This window comes from Epinephelus fuscoguttatus, linkage group LG18 (genome assembly GCF_011397635.1).
Source record: "Epinephelus fuscoguttatus linkage group LG18, E.fuscoguttatus.final_Chr_v1".
NCBI lineage: Eukaryota > Metazoa > Chordata > Actinopteri > Perciformes > Serranidae > Epinephelus > Epinephelus fuscoguttatus.
The window spans coordinates 34,014,498-34,040,855 of record NC_064769.1 but is presented as its reverse complement, the minus strand read 5'-3'; the positions used below and the strand labels follow the sequence as shown (position 1 = coordinate 34,040,855).

General features: G+C 39.1%; 1 protein-coding gene across 7 annotated transcripts in view; it reads right to left on the bottom strand.

Annotated features, from left to right (window-relative positions):
• LOC125905578 (calcium/calmodulin-dependent protein kinase type II subunit beta) overlaps positions 1-26,358 on the bottom strand; it is an 82,225-nt gene that overhangs the window by 33,739 nt on the left and 22,128 nt on the right. For 4 of the 7 annotated variants that reach the window (XM_049603635.1, XM_049603634.1, XM_049603637.1 and 1 more), the window contains exons 7-14: positions 19,055-19,157; positions 15,272-15,355; positions 15,089-15,183; positions 14,876-14,998; positions 12,209-12,292; positions 9,864-9,906; positions 5,840-5,911; positions 4,598-4,635 (exon numbers count right to left, since the gene is read on the bottom strand). In XM_049603635.1, the coding sequence (XP_049459592.1) occupies positions 4,598-4,635; positions 5,840-5,911; positions 9,864-9,906; positions 12,209-12,292; positions 14,876-14,998; positions 15,089-15,183; positions 15,272-15,355; positions 19,055-19,157 (642 nt within the window). The remainder of the gene's footprint in view (positions 1-4,597; positions 4,636-5,839; positions 5,912-9,863; positions 9,907-12,208; positions 12,293-14,875; positions 14,999-15,088; positions 15,184-15,271; positions 15,356-19,054; positions 19,158-26,358) is intronic. The other 3 variants (XM_049603636.1, XM_049603638.1, XM_049603640.1) reach the window with 1 other exon arrangement.

Genomic DNA, 26,358 nt, shown 5'->3' with positions numbered 1-26,358 from the left:
TTGTGCACAAATCTTAGAATCTTGCACCAGTAAGATCCATATCTAGTGCACAAGTTACCCTCTGAGAACCAGACTCATCCATTATCCTGCCTGAACAAGATCCATATCGTTCCATATCATGTTGTCCCTCCATGATAAAACTCCTTGGGGACTTGGGGAACTCTATAAAAAGGTTTGTACGTAACATTCTCCATGTGAGACAAATTTAACCAATTACCTACGCAGCCTACATTGAACTGCTCATTTACTCAGAGGCCTCACAGTGACTCATGCAAGCACACATGCATGACAACACCGCAGATACACCACACACACACATGTGAGAGTGCATTGAACAGCAAACACAGACGCTCACACAGTGCAACAAATTATAGACACTTGTGGGACTGAAGAGGAGAGGGGAGCTGACAGAGGTGCACCGATAACGCCAGTCACTGCAGATTCAGCGTCTAAGTGCTCTCTTCAGATGAAACAGTGCGGAGACTAATACTGTAATGAGCTCTGTGTTGGCACGGTGAAATATTTGGGCTGAAAAATGTCTGCAGTGGAGTGATGCAAAGAGCCAGCTGTGCCAAACGGAGGTGTCTGAGAGTGGAGAGGAGGGAACACAGTCGGTTAGAGAGGAGTTAGCACAGGAAGTGAGAGGGTTTAACTTTCAAAATAAAAGGGTTCAACATTTGTTCAGCTTTGGTAAACCCACAGTTAAAGGGGAACTATGCCCATTTTCAAAATTCATGTTATTCCTATCGTCAAAACAGTCCAAAAGTAAATGAACAACTCTCTCCCAAATCCAAAAACTAGAGTGCTGAAAGTCAAATATGTGATGTCATAGCGAAAAGTCTGGAGCTACTCCACGGAAAATGAGTGGTGACAGATGTTCTCCTGTTGTAGGGATGAATAACGTTATGTGTATTAAGGGTTATCATGTCCACCTCATCAGAAACTGGGGAGGGATTAAGAGGAATACTGGATTTCTCTGGAACGCTAACTTTTTAGCTCATTAGCTAACGTTAGCTTCCATAGCAAAACAAACAAGTGTGGTCCTCCTTTGTAAGATTGGCTTCCTGTGACATCATCCATCCACTGAGTGAGAGCATACGGGTCGGCCAGTCTGGTCCCGTTGGTCAGTGTTTACTTATTCAACTAACACTGGCGGTCCCTGAGAGTGAGTGACCTGACATGGTGCATTCATAAATTCAGTCTGACGCTCTACACTAAAATGAGAGCCCTGTTGGTGAAAGAAACGGAGCGTCATATTTCTACATGAATTAACCAACAGTTAAGTTAATCACACATTCACTCCACTCGGCGCTCTGCTGCTCTGTCTCCACAGACAGAGTGTCCAGAGTGCGCTCTGACACTCTGAGAGTGTGGTGCTCTGGATAACTGAACGAGACAGTGCTCCGAATTTATGAACGGTCCAGTTTGTGCCAGAGTGTCCTCTAATACTTGGAATGAGTATTTCGGAATGCACCAGTTGCATCATCTTCCTCTATTGGTCAAAAACAGGTTAAAACAACTCACTTGTGGAGAACTGTTTTGCCTCCAGCAAAGCCCCGCCCTCCAAAAACATCATACTGTTTACTAACAGTAAAAGGGTCTACTCATTGTACGTGGAGCAGCTCCAGACGTTATACCCAATGACATCATAAGTTTGAGACATACTGCTCTGGTTTCTGTCTTTGACAGAGAGCAGTTTATGTTCACAGAAGTATTATAAGATATTAGAATTGTTAATTTAGGTGGTTTTCCCCCTTTAAAATGCACTTGTTTTCCTGAAGCTTTATTTCACACAGTTTTTAACGTACTGTTATACAATAATTACAGTAACTTTGTGACTTTAAAGTGTTTGTTTTTGCCTCGATTATGATTTAATAATTATCATATTTGGATTTTAAACAGGATATCTTTGTAATAAAATATATTAGACTGCATTATTCATCAGTGGGATACTGATGTATTTTAACTTGTATTTTCTTCAATATCGTCTATTGTTGCTTTTTTACTTTTATTGTCAATTTTTGGTACAGTACAGACTATAGAATAAAAATAAAAATACTAAAACCTCCATTTTTGGTACTTTGGTACTGTGTGATGATAATGTAAATGTACAACATCCTATAATCAATGTACTTCTTACAGACTATTTCATCAGGTTAATCAGAACCACCTTTCTTTTTACAAAGCAAACATGGCCAGTGCTCCCTTGGATATTGTGGTGCACAGATGCTTTTAGAACATTTCAAAAGGAAACTATCATTACATTTAATTAATGATGTCGAATTATTTCTTGACTTACCTCTTCTGACATGCCTTATTTTTTTTTTTTTTTTATAAATTTTTTACTATTTGGATTTTATGCAGTTTTGTGTGTGTGCAAATAAAATAAAAGAAAAGAAAAGAAATAAATAAATCATAAATAAAAAATATTTTATCACTACCCAATCAGCAGAATAAATGTTATTGTATGTTTCTGCAAACCTAGGAAATGTTACATTTGCATGACATTATGTAGTTGACACGTTGAAACTTTGAGTTTCACCTGCGCTGTGGTTAATGTGAGGTTACATTTTGGCACAAACATCACTTGGTTATGGTTCAGAAAAGATCATGTCTTGGCTTAACATACCCAGTGGAGGGTAGAGTGCTGAAAATCTACACTCATGATATAAAAAAATGACTCAAGGGGAGGGGAAAATTACCAATTGAGAAACCTACGAATGAAAAACTAATCAAGTACCTGGTTAGTAAATTACTCAAAAGTACAAGTTACTGAAGTGTGGGCCATTGCACAATAATGATAATTAGCACTTAAGTTAATTAACACGAAGTAGAGTAGGCAGCTTCATCGAACAAATAAGGACAGTCAATGCAGCTGAGATACGAACAATCTCCCATTGTCTCTTCATTTCTTCTTACAGCATCAAAGATTAATGTTACTCTTGAAAAACTACACAGCTAATGTCAGCTCGCTAACTACATGTAACTTTCTTCAATGTGCTTGAGGAGGTTAGAAGATTTAAGCTTTAAAAGCAGAGAGCTCAGCGTTTTACAGTAGGAACAGCCAAATGTTAGTTTTACTCATAAAAATGGAGAAGCTGAGCAGGAGCAGTGTTAGATTTTGGTATACAAAGTGTGGCTATATGTGTTCAGGGATCATCGCTGAAGGCTGCTTCCTGTTCTGGGTTTTACTCCATCATCATCACATCATGTTCAAAACACAGGTGGTGCTTCCTTTCTTTGCAGGCAGCTTGAAACATGGCCTTCTGCAGTATAGGTGCTGCTCACATACTCAGTCCCTGCATTTAGAGCAGACTAGTTGTAATGAAGATGTAAATGGAAAGTGAATTAAAACGCAGATTACTGGCTAAAGTACCCAGTTTTGAGGGCACAATCACGGCTGGAAAAGCAACGATGTCTCAGTATAAAACAACCTCTGTTTGTGCCACTATGACTATGACAGGTTGCTACAAAACACCCACATCTGTTGCCTAAAATGTTGCTGGAAACACAGCAGTGACTCACTAAATCACATCCAGTTTTGTTGTTTGATGGTCTGGAACATGGCCTACAGTTTGGCAGACGTCTCACCTAAGAGTCACGCAATCCCACCACCTGATGACAAAGTCAGCTCCTTTACTACATCACTTTATAAACATTGATATGCTACACATGAAACATACAAATTTAATGTACTTGTGGTTTGCAGAAACATACAATGCCAACGTTTTGTTCTGGCCACTGGGCTTGTTATCAAGGAACTCCCCTCAGTTTTGATAACTGTTGGATAGGGTGGAGGATAATCACAAATATATTAATGAAATAAAATGAAAAAAAAAATAAAATTAAAAAAAATAATAATAAATTAAATTAAATTAAAAATAGAAATAGAATAAAATAAAATAAAAAATTAAACTAAATTAAAATGATTAAAAAAAATCACAAGATAAATCTCTGTGCTAAGTAAAATAAAATTTAAAAAATATTTTCTTGTGTTGTTCTTTGATTTTTTAATGTTTGTTATTATTATTATCATTATTATATTGTTTTTAACGACACCACCACTACACTGTCACATAGTTTCTATTATTCTACATGGCTTTATAATGCTAATGTTTGGTAACAGACTATTTCTACAATGATGGATGTTATCTTTGGTTCTTGTTTCGACCGAGCTACACTAGATAATACTCTACAGTACTCTGGTTCTTCAGCAAGTTTATTCATTTGTCCCTTAAAGCATCACATTACTTGACAGTGATAAGGAAAAGGGATACAATCAAGGTCAACACTACAAAAAGTATCAATGCACCTCTGAGCTATGACATGAAAGAACAAGAGAAAAGTGCAGGGCAGGAAATGACACACATTATGCTTGCGCTGTGCCTTTAAGGCCAAAAACATCATATTAAAGTGAACGCTACAGCACTTGACAAAGTCAAATCACCTCGAACGCACTCCATCTGTCTTTAACCGAAATATTTATGGAATAATAAAAGTACTTTGGAGTGTGTGAGGGCATCAGGACAGTGGAAGGGCAGCCAGGGATGTTACAGAGGCGAGAAGGGGCGGATGGAAGCAAGAGCAGCTAGCTTACCTTGACATCAGCCTTCTTGTTGAGGAGACTCTTGGCTGCTGCGGAGAGGCAGAACGACACACCCTCAGATGGAAGAGTACACATCATACACCTTCAGATGACCACTGCTCTCTAAATCTGCTCACTCAGACACAGCGGCGGATGCAGGCTGATGCATGCATGCATGGGCTTTAAAAATGCACCTCTTAAAAAAAAAGAACATGCAGACCACTAAGAGAGTGACAACGCTCGTCTGTCCACATGTCCTCCCCTTAAGGGAAGAAAAAAAACCTCTGGACAGAATTCATCCCTCCCTCTAAAGGAAAAAAACAACAACTCCTCCCTCTGTCCTGTAAAAAGACTTTAAAAATGCAACGAGTAAACACACACACACATTAAAAAATCTCCATCCAACTGGCACCTCCTAACCCTGATCCATTGCCCAAAGCATTAGATAAGCAGAGGGCATCATGGGGGAGAAAAAAAAAGTCAAACTAATTCTCCATATAATCCGAATACACTCACACACAGATGCACGCACAGCCACGGATAGAGGGGGGAGATTAGGAGTGACAGCACGCCGGGAAGTGGAGTGGAGATGCAGGTATGTGATGATGGGTTGGTTAATCGCAGCAGTGGGCTGGATTAGGACTACTGTATGGTTCATCAATGGGCAGGAGATGCAAATACGTTGGCGTGGAGCAAAAATAAACACGTAGAAGCCGTAAAGTGTTGCGGTGCATTAATGATAAAGTCCTGCAGACGCTAATCCTCCATCACTGAGGCTCAGAGTGCAACTTGAAAGCTACACTGCACAATTACTACTTTCTTTGCACCTCACACTTAAACGCATCCCTTCGTCCGAGCTGACAAAGCTACAGCTCCGCACACACACACCAAACTGCATGCAATTTGTCCCCTAATTCCCCAGAGGGCATGTGACTGTATTGCACAACAGAGAAGCCCTAACCCACGACGAGCAAAGATATCTGAACAGTAATAATCTCGGCTCCCAGATGAGAGATGAGGCTGCTTACCTTGGCAAACATTCGGGAAGCATTAGAGAGGAGCAGGGAGAAAAAAAAGATTTAGGAGGAGAGATTAAAACAAGCTGATGGATAGTGGGAGCGTGTGACTCTGGGGATTTCCTTTAATCACGTCTGCCACAAGTTGAGCAGGAGGAAAGGATGTGAAGTTTTACGAGAGGAGAGGTCAGAGATGTTGTTAAAATGTGAGTAACGGTGAGAGCTCGGATGGGTTTACCTTGCTCCACAATGCCGGCGGTGGTTCCAGCCACGGCGCTGACGGAGGCGGGCGCTGTAGTCTGCCGGCCCACTGAAACACAGAGAGGAGGCAGAGTGAGATGGTGAGGAAGAGGAGGCTGATGGAGTAGTGGCTATATTTAGGTGGTGCTGTTTTTCTGAGGGATAAGGTGGGAAATCTGCTATTTTTCTATGTGTCAATGTGTCTTATTTATTTTTTCATTTAACCTTTATTTAACCAGAAAAAGTTAGTGGCTTACAGCTGGTAATGAATCTCAATGCACCATCTATTTCTATTATCTCTTCCTATTATAAAGACCCTGTTTCAGACAAGACAGTCATCTAACACAATGCCCAGATACTCATAAGATGACACACACTCTATGCTCTTGTTCTCGGGCTTTTGTGAATAACATGCTCTTTGTTTCATCAGCATTCAAGACGAGCTTCAGATTGAACAGGAACTGCTGAACGGCGCTGAAAGCACGTTGAATTATGAATTTATAAAGACTTGCTGTTTCCTACTGAAGACGCAAATCTAGTCTTTTTATCGTTAAGGCTCAGTAATTTCCTGAAACAGCTGCTCACTGTAGGTTTTATCAACCTAACAGGAGAAAAATGCGTGTTTATTTGGGACTATTTTCGGCAGCGGATTAATCCACACTTGATTCTCTAGTGAGTTATTGTGGCAGCAGGATGGTGTGTGTGGGGTTGAGTCTAAATAATCTACAGTGTGTGTTCATAGTAATGAAGGATCATGTCAGCCAGTGCAACAGTGTGTCTCACTGATGTGCTTTAAAAGTTTTTGGATAACAACTGAGCTCTACGGCACCGAGGAAGACGATATATATGAGGCTCTGACACACACAATCTATAAAATAGAGAAAGGAAACCCTTTTTAAAAAAATACTGCATTGCATAACAGCTAAATCGTGACAAAATATGGATCATTTTTAACATTAAATTTTCCATCTGTCCACATGACTCAGTTAGGTAAACAGATGGACGCATCAGAAGGTATATATATGTAACTGTTCTTTTATGATGTTCCCTCTGAATGTGTTTGAACTATAGACAGTAGAATTTAACTTATTTTACCTTGTTTTCTCTTATCTTACTGTATAACAGCCAGTATTATCAACTGATATTAGCTTTTCACATATAAATACAGCTTGAATGTTCACTGATAAGAAATAAGTCCATGCAATCTAACTGAGTTTTCCTCTCAAAAAAAAAACAAAAAAACCCCCAGAAACTTAAATTTACGAGCTTTAGTGTGGTTTTCAGAGGCCTGCAGGTATGGAATTAGAATGATAACATAACACTGTTTCCAAAAAGAGCCTTAAGCAGCAGTTACTACAAAGATATGTTAAAGCATGAACACCCTAAACAGCAGGGCTGCTCACATCCATTTACTTTGTGCTGTTATTTCCAATTGCCATATGTCTGTATTTATGTTATCCTACCTCCACCCTCTCTGACTGCCTTCAGGAAATCAAATCCTGGTTCTCCTGCAACTTCCTCAAATTAAACAGTGATACAAATTTGCTACTTTTCATTGGCATCAAATCCACTTGAGCATAAACTGACAGTTTCACACTTGATATTGATAACTCCTCCTCTCCCCTCAGATTAAGTGTCTGGGCATCATCCTCGACAGCCTTCATTCCAAGCTCACATCAATAATGTCACTCGGTCTGCCTGCTTCCATCTACACAACACTGACCACCTTCGCCCGGCCTTCTTGTTCACACCCTGGTTACATCCCGTATTGATTACTGTAACTTGCTCCTCTCAAGTCTAGAACTCTGCTGCTCGCATCATCACCAGAACCCCCTTCATCAACCACATCACTCCTGTCCTGCAGCAGCTTCACTGGCTTCCTGTTAAACACCACACTGACTTTAAGATCTTACTCCTCACCTTCAAGGCCATCCACAACCCCGCTCTTATGTACCTCTCCGAGGTATTGCACGTCCACACCCCCACCCACCCTCACTGTAAACTTGTTTTGATTATTATTTATTTGTCGTTGTGTTATTATTATTTTCATTATTTGTTTTTTATGTTACTTTTTTTTCTTATCTTGTTAACATTATTATTCAGTTGTTATTTCCTCTATTTTTTCCTGTAAGGTGATCTTCAGTGTCTTGAAAGGCGCCTATAAATTAAAACATTATTAATATTAACAATAAAGACAAAGCTGCTATGTTCAGACAGTAGACTTTGATTGATCTTACCTCATTTATAACAGCCAATATTATCAACTGATATTAGCTTTTCACATATAAATACAGTTTAAATGTTCACTGTCTTTGAGGACATTTAGAGTCAGTGATCACTATCTTCTAGTCTATTTAGTCAATGTACGACATCTATTGCACGTCTGTCCGTCCTGGAAGAGGGATCCCTCCTCAGTTGCTCTTCCTGAAGTTTCTACCATTTTTTTTTTTCCCCCATTAAAGGGTTTTTTGGGGAGTTTTTCATTTTCCGCTGTGAGGGTCCTAAGGACAGAGGGATGTTGTATGCTGTAAAGCCCTCTGAGACAAATTGTGATTTATGATATTGGGCTTTATAAATAAAATTGAATTGAACAGTTTCAGACCAAGGCTGTTGTCATTTTCATAAATTTAATAGATTTGTATGACTGACTTTGTACTCATTCAAAGGGAGTGTAATGAAGGGCTTAATTACTTTAAAACAGCTCAGTTATTTTTTGTTTCTCTGTTACAAAAGGGGGAATAAAGTAAAGCACCAACAACAATATAAAAACATCGCTATTGGTATCAGTAATGGCTATCTGCTATCAGCCAAATCGTTATTTTAAACATCCATATCGGCCCAGAATTTCAAAATCAGTGCCTCCCTATTTGGAATAAGCCGTTTATATCTATAAAGGGAGCCGGTCCTCGTCCATAGAGATCACCATGTTGCTCCACTATGTTTCTGCAGTAGCCCAGAACGGACAAACTGAACACTGACTCTAGGCAGGGCTATCTACGTTTTCACGTTGGCCACTGTAGTTAGGAGACCCTCTGCAACAAGCAGCATCGAGAAAACATTGATTTGTAATGTGAAACTGCTTTATTAAGTGTTTTTACCGGTTTAAATCACTTGGTCTGTTTGTTTAGGCAAGGAAGAGACCTCCAGGGATAATTCTGCTCCCAGTAAAAACCTCCTGAACACTTAAGGAATTCTAAACAGAAGTTTCAGCTGGTTGCAATCTGCACCCTCACCACTAGATGCCACTAAACCCCCTAAATCTAACACACTGGACCTTTAAGACCAAAAGGTCTAGGACAACAAGCATGTGAATGCAATGCCCATGGTTGGATTGTAGGTGGGGAACTTGTTATGTCAGTCTTTGAACCAAAATCAAAATCCTCTGGGGAGCCTGAATGTGCTCATTTCACGCCGTCACAGTCTGACCATTAGAGTTTCATATATCTTGTACTGTATATAATCAGCGCTGTAGCTATTAATAACAATGAGGTCATCCAACTAGGGGAGCCGTTTACATCCTTTAATTACACATGCTGGGTTTAAAGGCTGATTCTGATATTTTTCAGAGTAAATAAAGCATTAGGAAGCCGGCGGGAACAAAAACGTGGTACATGAAGGAGATTTATTCCCCTGCAGTAGCAGTAAACTCAACACATGGGCCCTCTCACAGCAGAGCCAAGATGTGGTTATTTGTGACACTGAATATGATAAGTTGCTTACAAAGAGATGTTTTATTTCTTCCGTACCTTGTGATTGATCAGATGTCACCAAACAAAGAGGCTCAGCGGCATCAAACTAAGAATCAGGCAAACAAGTTATACTGTGTGAGATTATGGCACGAAGAACCGAGCAAATATCTCTGCTGTGTTTCCTTCTTACTGTAACACTCCCGCCCATCAACCTGCTGTGTGTTCGAGTGTGTGTGTGTGTATGTGTGAAGAGATGGCAGAAGACAGATGGCATGTCATCCTATCCTCCCCTCCTCTCCGTTCCCTTGACTTTTTTCAACGAGCCGCACTCACCAGAGAAGTTCCTGGAGACGAGCATGGTGGTCAGAATGGCACCCTGCGGAGGGAGAGGAGGAGATGAGGGTAAAGACAGTGAAGGAGTCGTTTCCGACATGAACCTCCTTTATGTGAAAGGGAAAGTTTGGACTTTTAAGTGGGGTTATACGGGGTACTTGTCCATACTCAGCATATTAATCTATGTCAGTCAACACATCCTTAGTTTGGAGAAGCAGGCTGGAGTCCAACTGTTTTTGTAAGATGAAATCATTTCCCTCAGTGAAAACGAAGCTTTTATTCATTTTAATTTCATAGACAAGAAACAATAAACTGTGAAGACAATAAAACCTCCACAAAAATAGCATTTTAAGTCTTGTGTGTGATTTATCCTGGCTTCATATGAGCAGAGGAAATCTACACTCGTCGCTAGGCTAATTTATACAATGTAAAATGCCATAGTCTTTTGCTAATAACGTTAGCATATCATATTTGTTTGGAAAACTTGTTCACTATAAGACAGCTGTTTTGTCCATGGTCCTTGTGAGTTGGAATGGAGCCGAATATTGTAATGTTACCTTTGTTAAATGTTGCTGTTGTTCATGGCTTCATATGAGTAGCTGCAAGGCTAATTTATACAATGTAAAACGCCATAGGCTTGTGCTAGTAACGTTAGCATGTTATATTTGTTTGGAAAACATGTTTAGTATAAGACAGTTGTTTTGTCAGTGGTCCTCGTGAGTTGGAATGGAGCCGAATTTTGTAACGTTACCTTTGTTAATGCTGTTTCCCCTGGCTTCATATGAGTAGCTGCTAGGCTAATTTATACAATGTAAAACACCATAGGCTTGTGCTAATAACGTTAGCATGTTATATTTGTTTGGAAAACTTGTTTAGTATAAGATAAGTGTTTTGAAGTTGTAACTGCAGAGTGACACAGACACCACCGCACAAGTATAAATGCACACAACAGTGTAGGATACGGTATAGGCTGTAGCAAATCACTGTCTGACATTAAGGTGAAGCAGTGAAAACATTCTCAATATAGTGTACACTTAAACTGATAATGATTTTGGTGGGGCTGTTTTTAGGTGGCTTAAATATGTTTTGATGGTGGCCACGTCCACAGTAATAGATTGCTTTGCTTACGTATCAGACTCCAGCCCGCGTCTCTAAAGTGGTGGCTGACATCTACTGTATAAGTTTCATTGTCAACATGTGTTCTGCATTTTAACTGACTTCCTTGCAAAGGTGTTTGTATAGAGTTTCCGTGAAAGGGTACATGCACTTGAAGTAAAAAAGATCCAACACCCATAAAAGGTATTGCATCTGTATAAGTTTCATTGTCAACATGTGTTCTGCATTTTAACTGACTTCCTTGCAAAGGTGTTTGTATAGAGTTTCCGTGAAAGGGTACATGCACTTGAAGTAAAAAAGATCCAACACCCATAAAAGGTATTGCATCTGACAGTCGCTCATTGTTCACTATGCTGTTCAACAAATTGCCCCTTTGGAGACACTGACGTTTTCTAGAGTCTAAAGTCTCTCAGTATTTTCAATTTTCATTTATTCCGACAGCCTTGATGAATAAATGAATATCCAGCAAAATGCTCAACTGAATTTAAGCTAATAGGAATTAACTTAGAGTCACGACTCAACTTCTTGTCATTCAATACTCGTGCACTGTCGGATTTTATAAAAACAGGCTTAAAAATTCTCCCTCTGATCACGTTAAATGATGAAACTGATGTGAAAATGTACCAGGGGAGCGTTCCTCGCTGACTCCTGTCATTGAGGCTTCAAAATAAGTTTCAGAATCCATCAGTGATGCAGCCTGAGCGTTGACAGAAATCACTCCTCTTCCTCACTGTCACAACATTTATAACTCACTGCTGTTCTCTCTGTCCCTCAATTCAAATAGCTTTACTGGCATGACTGTTAACGTTACATTATCGCCAAAGCTAAATTACATTTTACACAAGAGAACAATCACAGGATGACAAGATCGCTCTCTCTCTCTTTCTCTCTCTCTCTCTGCGCATGAGGTGCCAAATATCACACGAGCATTGGGTCTCTTTCTGGAAATGTGCTGCCATGTCTGAATAAAACATTAACGTGAAAGTCACCTCTGTCTGAAGGAGGGAAAGACGTCACTCTGACGGAAAGATGAAGCTTGCAATGTGACAGAGTCCACGTCTAAAAGGGGGTTTAAATGGATGAGAGGGGAGGGACGCTAGGTAGAAATGAAACCTTGCAAAGGATGAATTCATGTCTTTGTCAGAGAAGACATCACCAGGGGAAGATGGAGATACTAGAGGAGGCAAGAAGTGTCTTTTTTTTGTGAGACCCATGGAGCGTGTTCACACCTTGAGTTTCCTCCTGGCATTAAACTTCTTCAGGCACTCGACTGTCTCCTGTCTGTGCATCATAGAGGCCACTGTTGAGCGTTGCTGTGGGGAGACAAGAGAGGGAGAGAAAGAGATGCTGAAAATAAAACATTAGATGAGCAGCACTGACAGTGACAGGTTTATGTGGGCAGGAGCTGTCGGAGATACTCGCTTCCCTGGAATGTGTTGATTCTGAGGCTCTTTAGGTGACGACATTTTTGGCAAAAAATCCTGCGGCTGAATACCTTCAACTCCACTTTATCGTGTCCTGAAATCAGCCCTCTAATATATGGTGATCGTGTTTTATAATACAATTCATGATGGGACATCTGAAGCTTGTGCAGCTCTGCAGAGTGGAGCAAGTACTTAGACCCTTAACTTAACTAAGGGTGCTTTCACACCTGCCCAGTTTGTTTCTGTTCAACTGAACTCAAGTTTGTTTGCCCCCTAAGTGTGGTTCGTTTGAGCAGGTGTGAACACAGCAATCACACTCGGGTGCACACCAAGACAAACGGACCGAGACCTTCTTGAAGAGGTGGTCTGAAGAAGGTGTTGCGACCTGGATGTGAAGCAACTGCAGTCACATGACACATTGTTTGGGTTAAACATGAGCATGTTACAGTCCTGGAGGATTATTAATGTGCACCTCCTCCTGTACTGCCTTAATATGCACATTCAGCACATCCAATGCATCAAAACATTGTTTTCTAGTTGGAGCCGCGCCTCGTTTTCAAACTGTATGCTTTGACTAAAATGAACAATGACAGCAATATAGTCCACGATGAGCAGCGCTAAAATCAACCTGCGTAGTTGTCCCTCCATTGTGACATTAGAAAGTGTCACATTTATCTTGCAAGTGTACTCTTCTTCAACGTTTGCTTTATTTCCTGGATTTTTCCCACATGGAAATTCTGACCAATCAAAAGCAGCTTTCTCACACAAGGCATTTGATCTGGTCCTCTTGTAAATGCTGCCGTGAGAACACGAACCAACTCTAGGCAATTATACAAGTTTGGAACAAAATAAGTCCCTGATTCAGACCAAAAGAGACGACTCTAGGTCTGAAAACGCCCTAAAAGTAGCAACACTATAATATAAAAATACTCCATTACCATTCCATTACAAGTAAAAGCCTCTGTTGATGTTTTACAACTATTTTCAGAGGTGGCAAAAGTACTTAGATCTTTTACTTATGTAAAAAAAAATCAATACTACAGTGCAGAAATACTCTGTTACAGGTAAAAGTACAAAATTTAGTTTAGCATTGGTTGGTTTGCTCTGTACTGGTGGTGGGTGCAGTTTGAAGGGGCGCACATGTAGGCTTCAAACTGAATTTGTCTGCAGCCACATGTCTTAACAGCTGTGCTTCATACCAACTGCCACCTGGTTTTGTTCCGTCCATCTCGTGGTGTCATACCACACAGGGAGTGTTTCAGAAGCAGAGCATTTTGCCTTCTCGACTTTGTAGACTTGCAAATCCTGGTCATTTTTCCTTGATATTTGTACTTCTACCATAAGTAAGTAAGCAGACTGTGTAGTTGGAATTTTACTTTCTTTGTCTGTTTGAGTTGCCGGTAGGGGCCACAAGTTTCTGGAAACTGTCTCGGCTTAAAACAACAAGCCTTACTGTCTTCCTCGAGGCTGAAAAACGGACATATGTAGAAAAGTTTTGTCTCACTTTGACTCAGAGCATCTGCAGAGTAATTCCATACTTGATATGTTATGATCCACTAAAGTTAGGCATGATGCTTTGTTGGCTACAGCACATCAAAGTTGCTCCTATTTTGTGTGTTGTCGCCTACAGACAATGTTAAAAATCCTGTTTTGAATGACATGGATCGAAGATTTGTGGCTGTGTTTTTTACGCATTTCATTTCATTTCATTCATTCTCATAATTATGTAGTACCTTCTGAAACATGCCACAGTGCATCTGCTTGAGTTAAAAGAATTGTCTAGAGTGGCTGCGATCAGCTCAGGCAGCTGGAATATGGCCGTCTGGCGGAGAACTGCATTGTACTGAGTGTGCTTTTCAAGTTTTAGTCATTTATAGATTGTAATAAAAAATATACTTTTTTGGGTGGGTGCCTGTTCAGCAGGAGCTGATGTTGATATAAAGATGTACTGTAAATACATTTACATATTGAAAGATCATGATAAGTGATTTTTTTCCCTGCATGACGGGTGACTGGAAAAATCTGCGTGACATTTCAAAATTCCCTGGATGTTAGATAACTGTCACATAAAGTGCTTCTGCTTGGAGAAAATTGCATTTCCCTCTTTCATAAGTAACAAATCATTTCAGATTAACTTTAACTGCACATATCAAAGCATCCTGTGTGTGCCTGTAAGCTGGTGATCCTGATATTTTGGTTGATGACGAGCACACAGGAGTGCTTATCCCTGTGATAGGTTGCTCTTTTGCCCTCCTGGGGAACAAATCGTTCAAGATAAGCTGACCCAGAATCGGCACATATCAGAGATTGCATGTTTGGAAACAGATGGTGCTGATATTTGGCAGCTTTGCACAGATGTTCACAAACTTGCTGTTAGAGGATTTACAAATTACAAATAGTTGGGAGTATCAAAGGGGAGTGATGAAATATTGATTCCTCTCTGCAGTCACAGGGTGCTGGATGTGTACTTACGCAGACCCATGGGTGCTTCAGAGCCTCCTGGGCAGTAATTCTCTTGGCTGGGTTGATGGTCAGCATCTGGTTGATCAGATTTTTAGCCTCCGGAGTCACCGTGTCCCACTCTGGGGAGGGAAACTAAAGCACACACACACACACATGCCCACATATGTAATAGACACATCATAGTGTCTGACTAAAACTGAGAGAATTGGAGTGTTGGCTCACATCGTACGCTCCAGCTTTGATCTGCTGGTAGAGTTTGTGCTGGTCCTCGTCCCAGAACGGAGGGTATCCAACCAAAAGGATGTAGAGGATCACACCTACACACCAAAACACAACCATTGAGTGATGAGAAGCAGAACAAGGAGGCGGCGGTGACGGTGAGAAATACACAGACAAAGAGCTCACCACATGCCCAGATGTCTACAGGTTTACCATACGCCTCCTTCCTCAGCACCTCTGGGGACAAGTAGCCGGGAGTCCCTGCAAAGCCTGCACACACAAACACAAACAAACACACATCAGGGTCCGGTGTCTTGTAAATAAGTGTGTTTTGTAAGAAAGGATTTACATGCATTTCCCAAAACAACACCGGAGGGAGTCGGGTGACGTTAATATAAAGTGACAAAGTCAGTGTAGGGAAGAGTTTGAGGTAGATGGACAGGTCAACAAATCATCAGACTTAAACACTGAAGACAGCTGTTTGTTTCCTGTTTCAATCTTTAACCACGTTTATTAATGCAACCATGATTTAAATGGAGTCTGGTGGGTTTGGTGATGGCGATTTCAGGGCTGTTTCTGATTAAACAAAAAGGATCTTACTCTTTAAGAAAAAAACTCTATCTCTGTAGGGATGCTTTATATAATGTTTTAGACAACAGTTTGGGAAACGGTTTGTAAAGAGCTAAAGCACATACTACGATATCCTATCAGATGAGCTCAAGTACCCCTTTATTGTACCCTTTGGATAGTTGAGCTGTTCATTGGTATTTAACGGTGGGAAAAACCATTTGTTTTTGTGGCAATGTGATTTCACATGAGAATCCAAACAAGCAATAGTGATTCTGGAAATTTCCATGTTGAGTTTTGGTCTCGCTTTTCTTTTTTCTGCAGGTTCAGGCAATCTGTACGATCACTTTTGAGGCACGTCACATGGTGTGTTGAACACCTGGTAAACTGTAGCACATAGATGATGATGTGGGTTGTAGCAGCAGTCGCATTGTCAGAATTTTGATGCTGCCTGTCTTTGTTTGTCAAAGCTCTTAAATAAGCCATTGGTGGATTTCACACACAAGTGTAAAGGGGCCTTGAGCTAAATATGAAAATTAATGCGGCACCATACCTGTCAGTGACAGCGGAAAATAATGATGAATCATGTCCGAAATACAAGACAAAGACAAAAATGAATATTAATACATGACTAAATTTAACGCCTCGCAGTTGTTTGTCTCTGCAAACCAGTCAAGCTGCAGTTACAGTTTATATCTACGTCTATGAAAACATGGTTGTTTCATACACATCTTCAACCCAGCAGCACAGAAGATCTATACAATCAGCACAGTTTCAGTGTGGACACTCAAGATATGTGTCACCAATTCAGCATTTGACCAAATGTCTCCCCTTCTGCTCTGTAGATATGACATAGAGTAATGGCCAGAAAAGTCTTTCTGCAGAATATTATGATGTCACAGTGAAGCTGACCTTTGACCTTTCGGATATTAAATGTCATCATCTTTATTTTCCTATAGACATTCATATGAAATTTTGTCATAACGAGTGTATACATTCTTAAGTTATAGCCAAAAACATGTTTCTTGAGGCCACAGTGACCTTTGACCAGCACATTTAATCATTTCACTCTTAAGTCCGAATGGTTTGTGCCAAATTTGAAGAAATTTCCTAAATGTGTTCTTAAAATATCACATTTACAAGAATAAGTTGGACAAGGTCACAGTGAGCTTTGGCCACCAACATCTCATTAGTTCCTTGTTCAGATCAGGTGGAAATTTGTGCCATTTTTTTATCAAGTGTTTTTGAGATATTGCCTTCATAAGAATGAGGCAAATGAGGTCACAGTGACCTTGACCTTTGACCACTAAAATCTAATCAGTTTAACAGAGTCCAAGTGGACATTTGTGCCAAATTTGAAGAAATCCCCTCAAGGTTTTGAGATATTGACAGACGAGGTCACAGTGACCTTTGACCACCAATATCTAATTAGTTAATCGCTGAGTCCAAGTGGACGTCTGTGCCAAATTGGGGGGAAAAAAAAACTGGTTTTGAGATACTGCGTTCACGAGAATGAGACAGATGAGGTCACAGAGACCTTAACCTTTGACCTCTGACCACCAAAATCTAATCAATTTACTGCTGAGTCAAAGTGAACGTTTTCCCTCAAGGTATTTTTGAGATATCGCATTCACGAGAATGTCACAGACGAGGTCATGGTGACCTTTGCCCACCAAAATCTAATCAGTTCGTTGTTGTTGTTGTTGTTGTTGAGTCCAAGTGGATGTTTGTGCCTAAGTTGAAAAAAAAAAATCCCTGAAGGGGCTATCGATTGAAATATCAAGCTCACAAGAACGGGACAGACGAAGTCACGGTGACCTTTGGGGGTCCACGTCATTGGTCCGACATCCCATTAGTCCAATGTCCCGTTGTTCCAATATGTGATTATACTAGGCTATACTGTATTTGTGTACCATAGAGGATCAGCAACGCAACAAAAGTAGGCTACTGGTCGAGATACAAGTGTCATAGAGAGAAGAGAGTGAAACACCATAACCTCCTGTTATTAACTTTGGGATCAGGGTTGTGTGGGGAGCTCTCCACGGTGCTGAATGGCTCCCGGCGGGCGTATTTCTACCTTGATGGTGCGCCGCGACCGGCTCTGGGTCAGCTGGGAAAGGCTTGAGGCGAAGCAGGCTCACAAGTGGTTTTTGTGCCTAAACCTAACCAGACCTTAACCACAGGGCATCATGATGATTTCGGAACAACGGGACTTCGGAACAATGGGTTTAATATGGTCGGAACAATGGGCTATCGGACCAATGGGCAGCTCCCGACCTTTGCACACCAAAATCTAATCAGTTTGTTGTTGTGTCCATGTGGATGTTTGTGCCTAAGTTGAAAAAAAAATCCCTGGAGGGGATATTGATTGAAATATCAAGCTCATGAGAATGGGACAGATGAGGTCATGGTGACCTTTGACTGTCAAAATCGGTTATTGTTGAATCCAAGTGGACGTTTGTGCCAAATTTGAAGAAATTCCCTTGCGGCATTCTTGAGACATCACCTTCATATAAATGGGACAGACAGATGGTTGGACAACCCGGAAACACAATGCGTCCGGCTGTGGCTGACGTGGACTTGAGTGTGTATTACATACAATAAGAAACAGTGATTGAAGTCTCTTAAGGAATTTTTGCAGCAGCAAATTAGGTGTTCTTTTAGATACTGTCTTCATGAATTCATTATGAAAATGTATCTTAATGTAAAGTGAGAGCTTTTAGCTGCAGACTCTTCAGACTGCTGATCGATCTTCATTTTGGCTCTGGGTCAAAGTATAAGGAAGTTGTTTCATGCACTTGATTCAACTTGGCTGAAGCTGCTGTTGAGCCATCCTAAAAATTCATTAGTCATTATCCTTGTTAGCTTCCTGAATAAAAGAAGAATACACACAATAGACTTAAAAGAAGAAAAGATAGAGAAACTGTAAACAAAAAGATCAAGCAAAGAGCCCTGTCAGTCAGATGAGATGAGTCTAATATTAGAGGAAGAGGAGGCAGAAATCCCGTCTTGTTTACAGACTCCAGGGCACACTGACAAAAAGGATAAAATGACAGTATGGATGAACGGTCCTGTGGAAGCCTACACTTGTCTTTGCAGTCTTCAGCGTGACAGCTCTGATGTGCAGCAGAGCTGTCAGGCAACAGAGCCCTTCATCATCAAGAGGAGGAAGAGGAGGGCGGAAACAGACTGGCGCATGTTTCTGTGGAAAACACTGGACTCTGGGATCCTCTGAGGCGACCGTATGTGGGGAGCAAATACTTGTTAACTCACGATTATGCTCACATTTGTTTAGCATTACCTTTGGAAACACACTGTGTGAGGCAGAAGATTCCAGACCTGTGTTTCATAATCATGCTTTACCCAACATGCATTTGGAGTAAAGATGTTGTGGTTACTTACCAAACCAAGCCTGTTGGTCTCCTTGAACCTCAATAGCGAGTCCAAAGTCGGCCAGCTTCACTGCTGCGTTCTTGCACTTGCTTGCCAACAGCAGGTTCTCCGGCTGCATGTACAACACAAACACCAAACACAAAGTCATGTCAGTAAAACTCACACACCTTCTCATACCAACGTCAAAATCTGTGAAGATGTAAATGTCCGGATGTGAAAATTTTTTCGTAGATTTGGTGGAAGAAGTTAGCATTTAGGTGAGGGGTTAGAAACTGTTGAATGGGGGAGCCAGACTGCAGCAAAGTTCAAACGTTTCCTAAAATGGATGCCCCTTTTTTTGAGCAATAATAAACTGTACTTTGTTAATGGTTACATTGTTCATTTAGTGTGATAAATCAATGCCAAATAAACAACTTTAAATCATCTAATATGAAGGATTATCAAAAAATAGATGTTTTTCATAATTACTCACACACAGGAGCAAGTAACCTTGACAAAGAGTCTCTTTGCAGTCAGCATGTGTCTCTTTGTCATTTTGCATTTCAGTGGATTTTTTGTTCCGCTTTGTGTCTCTTTGTGGTTGTTCACTGCAAAGAGACACCTCTTTGCAGTGAATTTGCACCTCTTTGTAGTCATTCAGTCTCTTTATAACCATTTTGCATCCAATTGTAGTTGTTTTGTGCCTCTTTATAGTCAATTTGTATCTCTATGTAATCATTTTGCATCTCATTATAGTTGTTTTGTACCTCTTTATAGTCAGTTTGTATCTCTATGTTGTCGCGTTGTATCTCTGTACTTATTTTTTCTCATTTGTATCTCTGTCATCTTGCTTTTCAGTTTTTTGTGCGTCTCTGTAGTCATTTTGCATTTCTCTTTAGTTGTTTTGTGTCTCCTTGTAGTCCTTTCGTGTCTCTTGTAGTCGTTTGTCTTTCTGTAGTTGTTTTCCATCTCTTTGTAGTCACTTTGTGTCTCTTTGTAGTCACTTTGCATCTCTTTGTAGTCATTTTGTGTCTCTTTGTAGTCACTTTGTGTCTCTTTGTAATCATGTTGTGACTCTTTGTAGTCACTTTGTGTCTCTTTGTAGTCACTTTGCATCTCTTCGTAGTCACTTTGCATCTCTTTGTAGTCACTTTGTGTCTCTTTGTAGTCACTTTGTAATCACGTTGTGTCTCTTTGTAGTCACTTTGCATCTCTTTGTAGTCACTTTGTGTCTCTTTGTAGTCACTTTGTAATCACGTTGTGTCTCTTTGTAGTCACTTTGCATCTCTTTGTAGTCACTTTGTGTCTCTTTGTAGTCACTTTGTAATCACGTTGTGTCTCTTTGTAGTCACTTTGCATCTCTTTGTAGTCATTTGTGTCTCTTCGTAGTCACTTTGTGTCTCTTTGTAGTCACTTTGCATCTCTTCGTAGTCACTTTGCATCTCTTTGTAGTCACTTTGTGTCTCTTTGTAGTCACGTTGCATCTCTTTGTAGTCACTTTGCATCTCTTTGTAGTCACTTTGTGTCTCTTTGTAGTCACTTTGTAATCACGTTGTGTCTCTTTGTAGTCACTTTGCATCTCTTTGTAGTCACTTTGTGTCTCTTTGTAGTCACTTTGCATCTTCGTAGTCACTTTGCATCTCTTCGTAGTCACTTTGTGTCTCTTTGTAGTCACTTTGTGTGTCTTTGTAGTCATGTTGTGTCTCTTTCTAGTAGTTTTGCATCTCTTTGTTGTCATTCTGCAAACCTTTGTAGTATTTTGCATCTCTTTGTAATCATGTTGCATCTCTTTGTAGTTGTTTTGTGTCTTTCTGTAGTTGTTTACATCTCTTTGCATTGACTTTGCATCTCTCTCTTCAGTGTGTTGAATCTCTGGTCGTTTTGTATCTTTATGTAGCTACTCTGTGTGTCTTTGTTGTTGCTTTACATCTTTTTTTAGTCGCTTTGCATCTCTTTGTAGTTGTTGTGCATCTCTTGGTAGTCGTGTTTTTTTTGTAGTCACTTGGTGTCTCTTAGTAGTCACATTAAGTCTCTTTGTAGTTGTTTTGCATCTCTTTGTCGTCACTTTGTGTCTCTTTGAAGTCATTTTGCATTTCTTTCCATTTTTTGATTGACTGGAAACGGACACTTCATTCAGAGATTTTCTGGACCTGTACAACTGTTCAGAAATCCATCCATGACACTGATACGGCTACTACCTATCACCTTGTCATTCTGGTGGTGGGGTAAGTGTAGAGGACGTTGGGGGGACAACATGGGTGCCAAATCAGATTTCGGGGGTGTGGGGGACTGACATACCTCCCGCCCCGCCTCTACATTTTAAAGAAAAACCTCCCTCATCTTACTTATGGTTTTCACAGAACAGAAAGTGTGACAGACCACTGGGAGGCAACCAGTTAAACCCAGATCAGAGGATTAAGAATAGCTTCGGATGCAGCGCACACACACTCATACATATTCTAACACACACACACACACACATAAATGCACACACACACACTCCGTGGCTGAGACGGACAGATGGGACTTGAAAAATGTGTATAAGCCTTTTTTGCCATTTGTTTACTTGAGGAAGACCAAACACAGCTTGTCTTTCTGCAACAGTCGTGTCTTTCCTGCTCAGACGCTGATGTAACAGCAATCTGACAAACATCTACAGACAAGTGCGCAACACACACACTGTGAACACAGCTCCTTGTTTTATAACCAGCTAATGCTGGTTGCGATTGATTTGTGCCGATAGTCATTCCACCACACAAACAGCTGGATGTTGTGCTCCAGCTGCGGGACAGTCATCATGTCACCCTCTGCTGGCTGGTTTCAAAACTCAATTAGAGGACACTTGACTCATCAACAGGAGGTGGAACCCACTTATGCAATGAAATCATGTAATCAATCTTCATATAACTCCAAGATGAAGAGACTCTGGATTGTAAGGAACAGTTTGACTTTGTGGGAAACACACTTTTACTTTTACTTTCTTACCAAGAGTTAGACCACAAGACTGATACCATCTTAATGCTCGTGTGGTCACTAATGAAACTATAGCCCACAGAGGATTTGCTCATCCTAGCATAAAGTTTGTAAACAGGAGGAAAAAGTTACCCTGGCTCTGTCCAATACAGAACTAAATTTGCCTTCTACACATTTTCACAGAAGTGTTGTAGGCTAATATTTTTCATATTCCCATCAGGATTAGGAATGCACCAATTCGACTTAAACGATATCTGGGCTTTGGGTATCATCTGATATCGATTACTGATCCGATACCAGCTTGTAATTAATCTTCCCCCCTGACAGCACAGAGGATCTGTACAATCAGCACAGTTTAAAGGTGGAAACCCAAGATTAGTGTCACCAATCCAGTATCTGACCAAATGTCTCCCCTTCTGTTCCTGAGATGTGAGGTTGAATAACGGCTGGAGAAGTGTTTTTGCAGAACATTATGATGTCACAGTGAAGTATACCCTTTGACCTTTTGGATGTAAAATGTCATTGCTTTATCATTTTATCCTATAGATGTTTTTTGGTGAAATTTTGTCATAATTAGCACACAAACGCTTGACTTATGGCTAAAAACATAATTTGCAAGGTCACAGTGACCTTGACCTTTGACCTTCAACCACCAAATTCATATCAGTTCATCATTAAGTTCAAGTGGACATTTGTGCCAAATTCGAGGAAATTTCATCAAGGCGTTTTTGAAATATCATGTTCACAAGAATGAAATGGACACAAGGTCACAGTGACAATGACCACTGACTGGTTAATTCTAATCAGCTCATTGTTGAGACCAAGTGGACATTGGTGCCAAATTTGAGTAAATTCCCTCCAGGCTTTCTTGAGATATCGTGTTCACGAGAATGAAACAAGGTCACAGTGAGCTTTACATCTGACCACCAAAATCTAATCAGTTCAAGGTTGAGTGCAAGTGGACAGTTGTGCCAAATAAAAACAAAAAAAATCAAACCTCAAGGTGTTCTTGAGATATCGTATTCACAAGGATGGGACAGACAGGTGGACGGACAACCCGAAAACGAAAAATGCTTACGGCTACGGCTATTGTTAATGCGAAGGTACACAAGGTTAATGAATTGGTATTGATCATTAAAATAGTAAATTGTGCACCAACTCCATATAAAAATTTCAACACTGTCACAGATATTAGAATTCCAGTATAAACAATACAACTGCATAAAATTAGAATAAATAATCAGACGCAGACATACAGTAAAACTGAACTGAATAGATCGGCCTCAGCTGCACTTTGTGTTTACTGCTAACCAGCAAATGTTAGCATGCTAACAAGCTAAACTATGATGGTCAATATGGTGAACATAGCTTGTTAGCATTGTTAGCATTGTCACTGAGAGCATAGTGGCATCAGAATTTGGTTCAAGTAGCCTCGCAGACCTGCTGGCTGGCTGCAGACTCCTCTTTAGATTTGTGATGTATATATCTGTTAAGTTTAGCTCTTTTTTATTGTGGGAAAAAAATTCTGAAAAATATTTTAAATTGAGACAAAAGCAGATACAGTAAATCAGTTATTTTGGGTTGCAATATATGGGTTTAACTTGAATTTCTACAACTTCACTTCTCCATTTTCTGGATCATAGGCTGTTATTAATCATTGTTTTATACTATCTTGTCCGGAGAAGGACCTGACTAACAGTTATGTTCATTATTGATTAATTTGCAGGTTATTTTCTTGATTAATCGATGAAACAATTACATATCAGATCAATAATCTAAATCTTCCAGAGCCCAAGGTGAAGTCTTCTAATGTCTGGTTTTGTCTGACCAACAATCCAAACTCTGAAAATATTAGATTCTATAAAAGTTTGGCATTTTTCTTAAATAAATGAATTTATTGGGTTTTTTTTAAAATATTGTTTTAAATATATAGATTATTAATTTTTAAATATTCTTTTATTATATTTTTAAATATATATATTTTATTTATTTTCAAATATTCTTTGAACATATATATTTTAATATTTATATATTTATTTATTTTTAAATATTCTTTTAATATATTTTTTTAAATATATATATATAGTCTATTTATTTCTAAATATTCTTTTAACATATATATATATTTTTTATATATTTATTTTTAAATATTCTTCTAATATATATATACATTTTATATACATTTATTTATTTTTAAATATTCTTTTAAATATTCCCTACTTATTTATTTGTTTTTAAAATACTGTTTTAAGCATTCTTTTAATATATATTTTTTAAATATGTATACTTTTTTTTTTCCCCCCCTAGATATTGTAGGGGCGCCCACATTTCCCAGCATGCTGGAGTAGTAGTTTGTAGTTTGCTGTTAAGTCTGCTGTTTCTGTTCCATAACGCAAATGTAAGAAGAAGCTGTCACATTATATAAATTATCATTGACTTATTCTCAGATTTATTTTCTTTATAATGCTACATGTAAAGCACTTGGAATGTCCTATATAAATAATCTTACCTTGTCAGTCCAATCTACTGATTAACTGACTGATCGTTGCAGCTTTAATCGTGTTTACTCTTAAATGACGACTGACTTTTAAAGCCATTGGAATAAGTTAATAACAGCTGACATTAAGTTCACAGAGATGAGAGATTTCTCAAAAAACAAGTGGATCCTTGGAGGTGTGAGTTGACATTTTGCCTCCTCGTTAACAAGGTCAAGCTGTTTTAACTCTGAAGAGTCTGAGTCATGAAGTGAGTGACAAGAAAAAAAAGAGAGAGCAAGTACGAGGTAATCTTGCTCCACCAACACACAGAGGGTGAGGGGGAAGATTTATTTAATTGGGGAATAAAAGAACTCGCTGCGCTGAGAACGACTTGGTTTATACAGCTTGGTTTCTCACCTTGCTGTTGCTTTTATAAATGTCGAGTACACTAACACGCAGAACAGACACTTCCTGAGGGTAAAACATGAATCCTCCACATATGAGGTGTCACTCTCCTTCTGGCTTTCAGGATTGTGGAGAAATGATAACACCTTTCAGCCTTGTTTTTGTATATATATATATATATATATATATAAAGTCCTTATAACGCACTATGAATTGTTCTAATTAACATATATTGTAGCTTAAAATATAGCTATAGTTGTAAACAAACATATTAATACTTAAAAATGTCTTTATATCTGCTCACTATTATAATGGAGTCCGACCCTTGGATTTATTTTACCTGTCAACTGCAGTTATACATCAAAATATATTTATTTTTTTAATATTTTCAACTGTGCAATACTGTACTGATTCAACTAAAAAAACTATACAATAGATATTCTATATATATATATAATATACAAAACAATAAAAATTCAACTGTATACTACGCATCTTAGTTCATTTTTACTTTTATATTTAGCACACTTAAACACAAATTTATGCATAGTTCTTATTTTTTATACAACATTTCTTATTTTTCTATTCATATGTATACATTGTGTTATATATTGACTGTATTAATCATTCTCCATGGCCATAAATAGTATAAGAGTAACTTTAATGTGTCCTAATTTCCCCGCAAGGATCAATAAAGTATTTCTGATTTTCTGTTGATATTATATATATTATAGTGTGTTAGAAAATCAAATCAGATTATCAATTACTGTCACAGACACTGTCTATATGTGTTACATAACACACAACTTGGACTATTATCTCTGTACATTGCACATATTTTCTATACTGTGAACTTTCGCACATCCCCTGATTCATATTTTTTGACATCCTGCACAAAACTATACAGCTCTCTCATTCTGAAACAACTATGCTGTGTATATTTGTCATGATATAGTAAAGTTTCTTCTCTATATTTATGTTCTGGCAGTACTTTGCCTTTATTGTCATCGCTTAATATGTTTATTGTTTGTTTAATGTATGCACCAAAGACAGAAGCGAATTCCTTGCAAGTAGAAACCCACCTGTTGTACAGCTTATTCTCTCTTTTTGTTTAATGTATGCATCACTGGACATTTATTTTTGTATTTTTGAGACATAATTCAGAGCAAGATAGACTGAGAAAATATAAATAATACCAATATTTATTAATTTAGTAGGGGAAAAAAAAGCTTTCTTGTATTTATAATTGCTGTCAGGAGAGTTTAAAATCTACAATATCTGACTCTACATTTATTAAGATTGTATGTAATTAGCAGAGGTATATCATGCCTGTAACCTGAAACAATTTAATGAACTTTAAGAAGAACTTAACACCAGTCTGAGAGGTCATGTTTTCACTGCTCCTTTCTGGTTGAAACTAGAGTGATGTCACAGCAGTGAGCTGAGAGCTTCAACCACTGGATGTCAGCGAAAAACAAG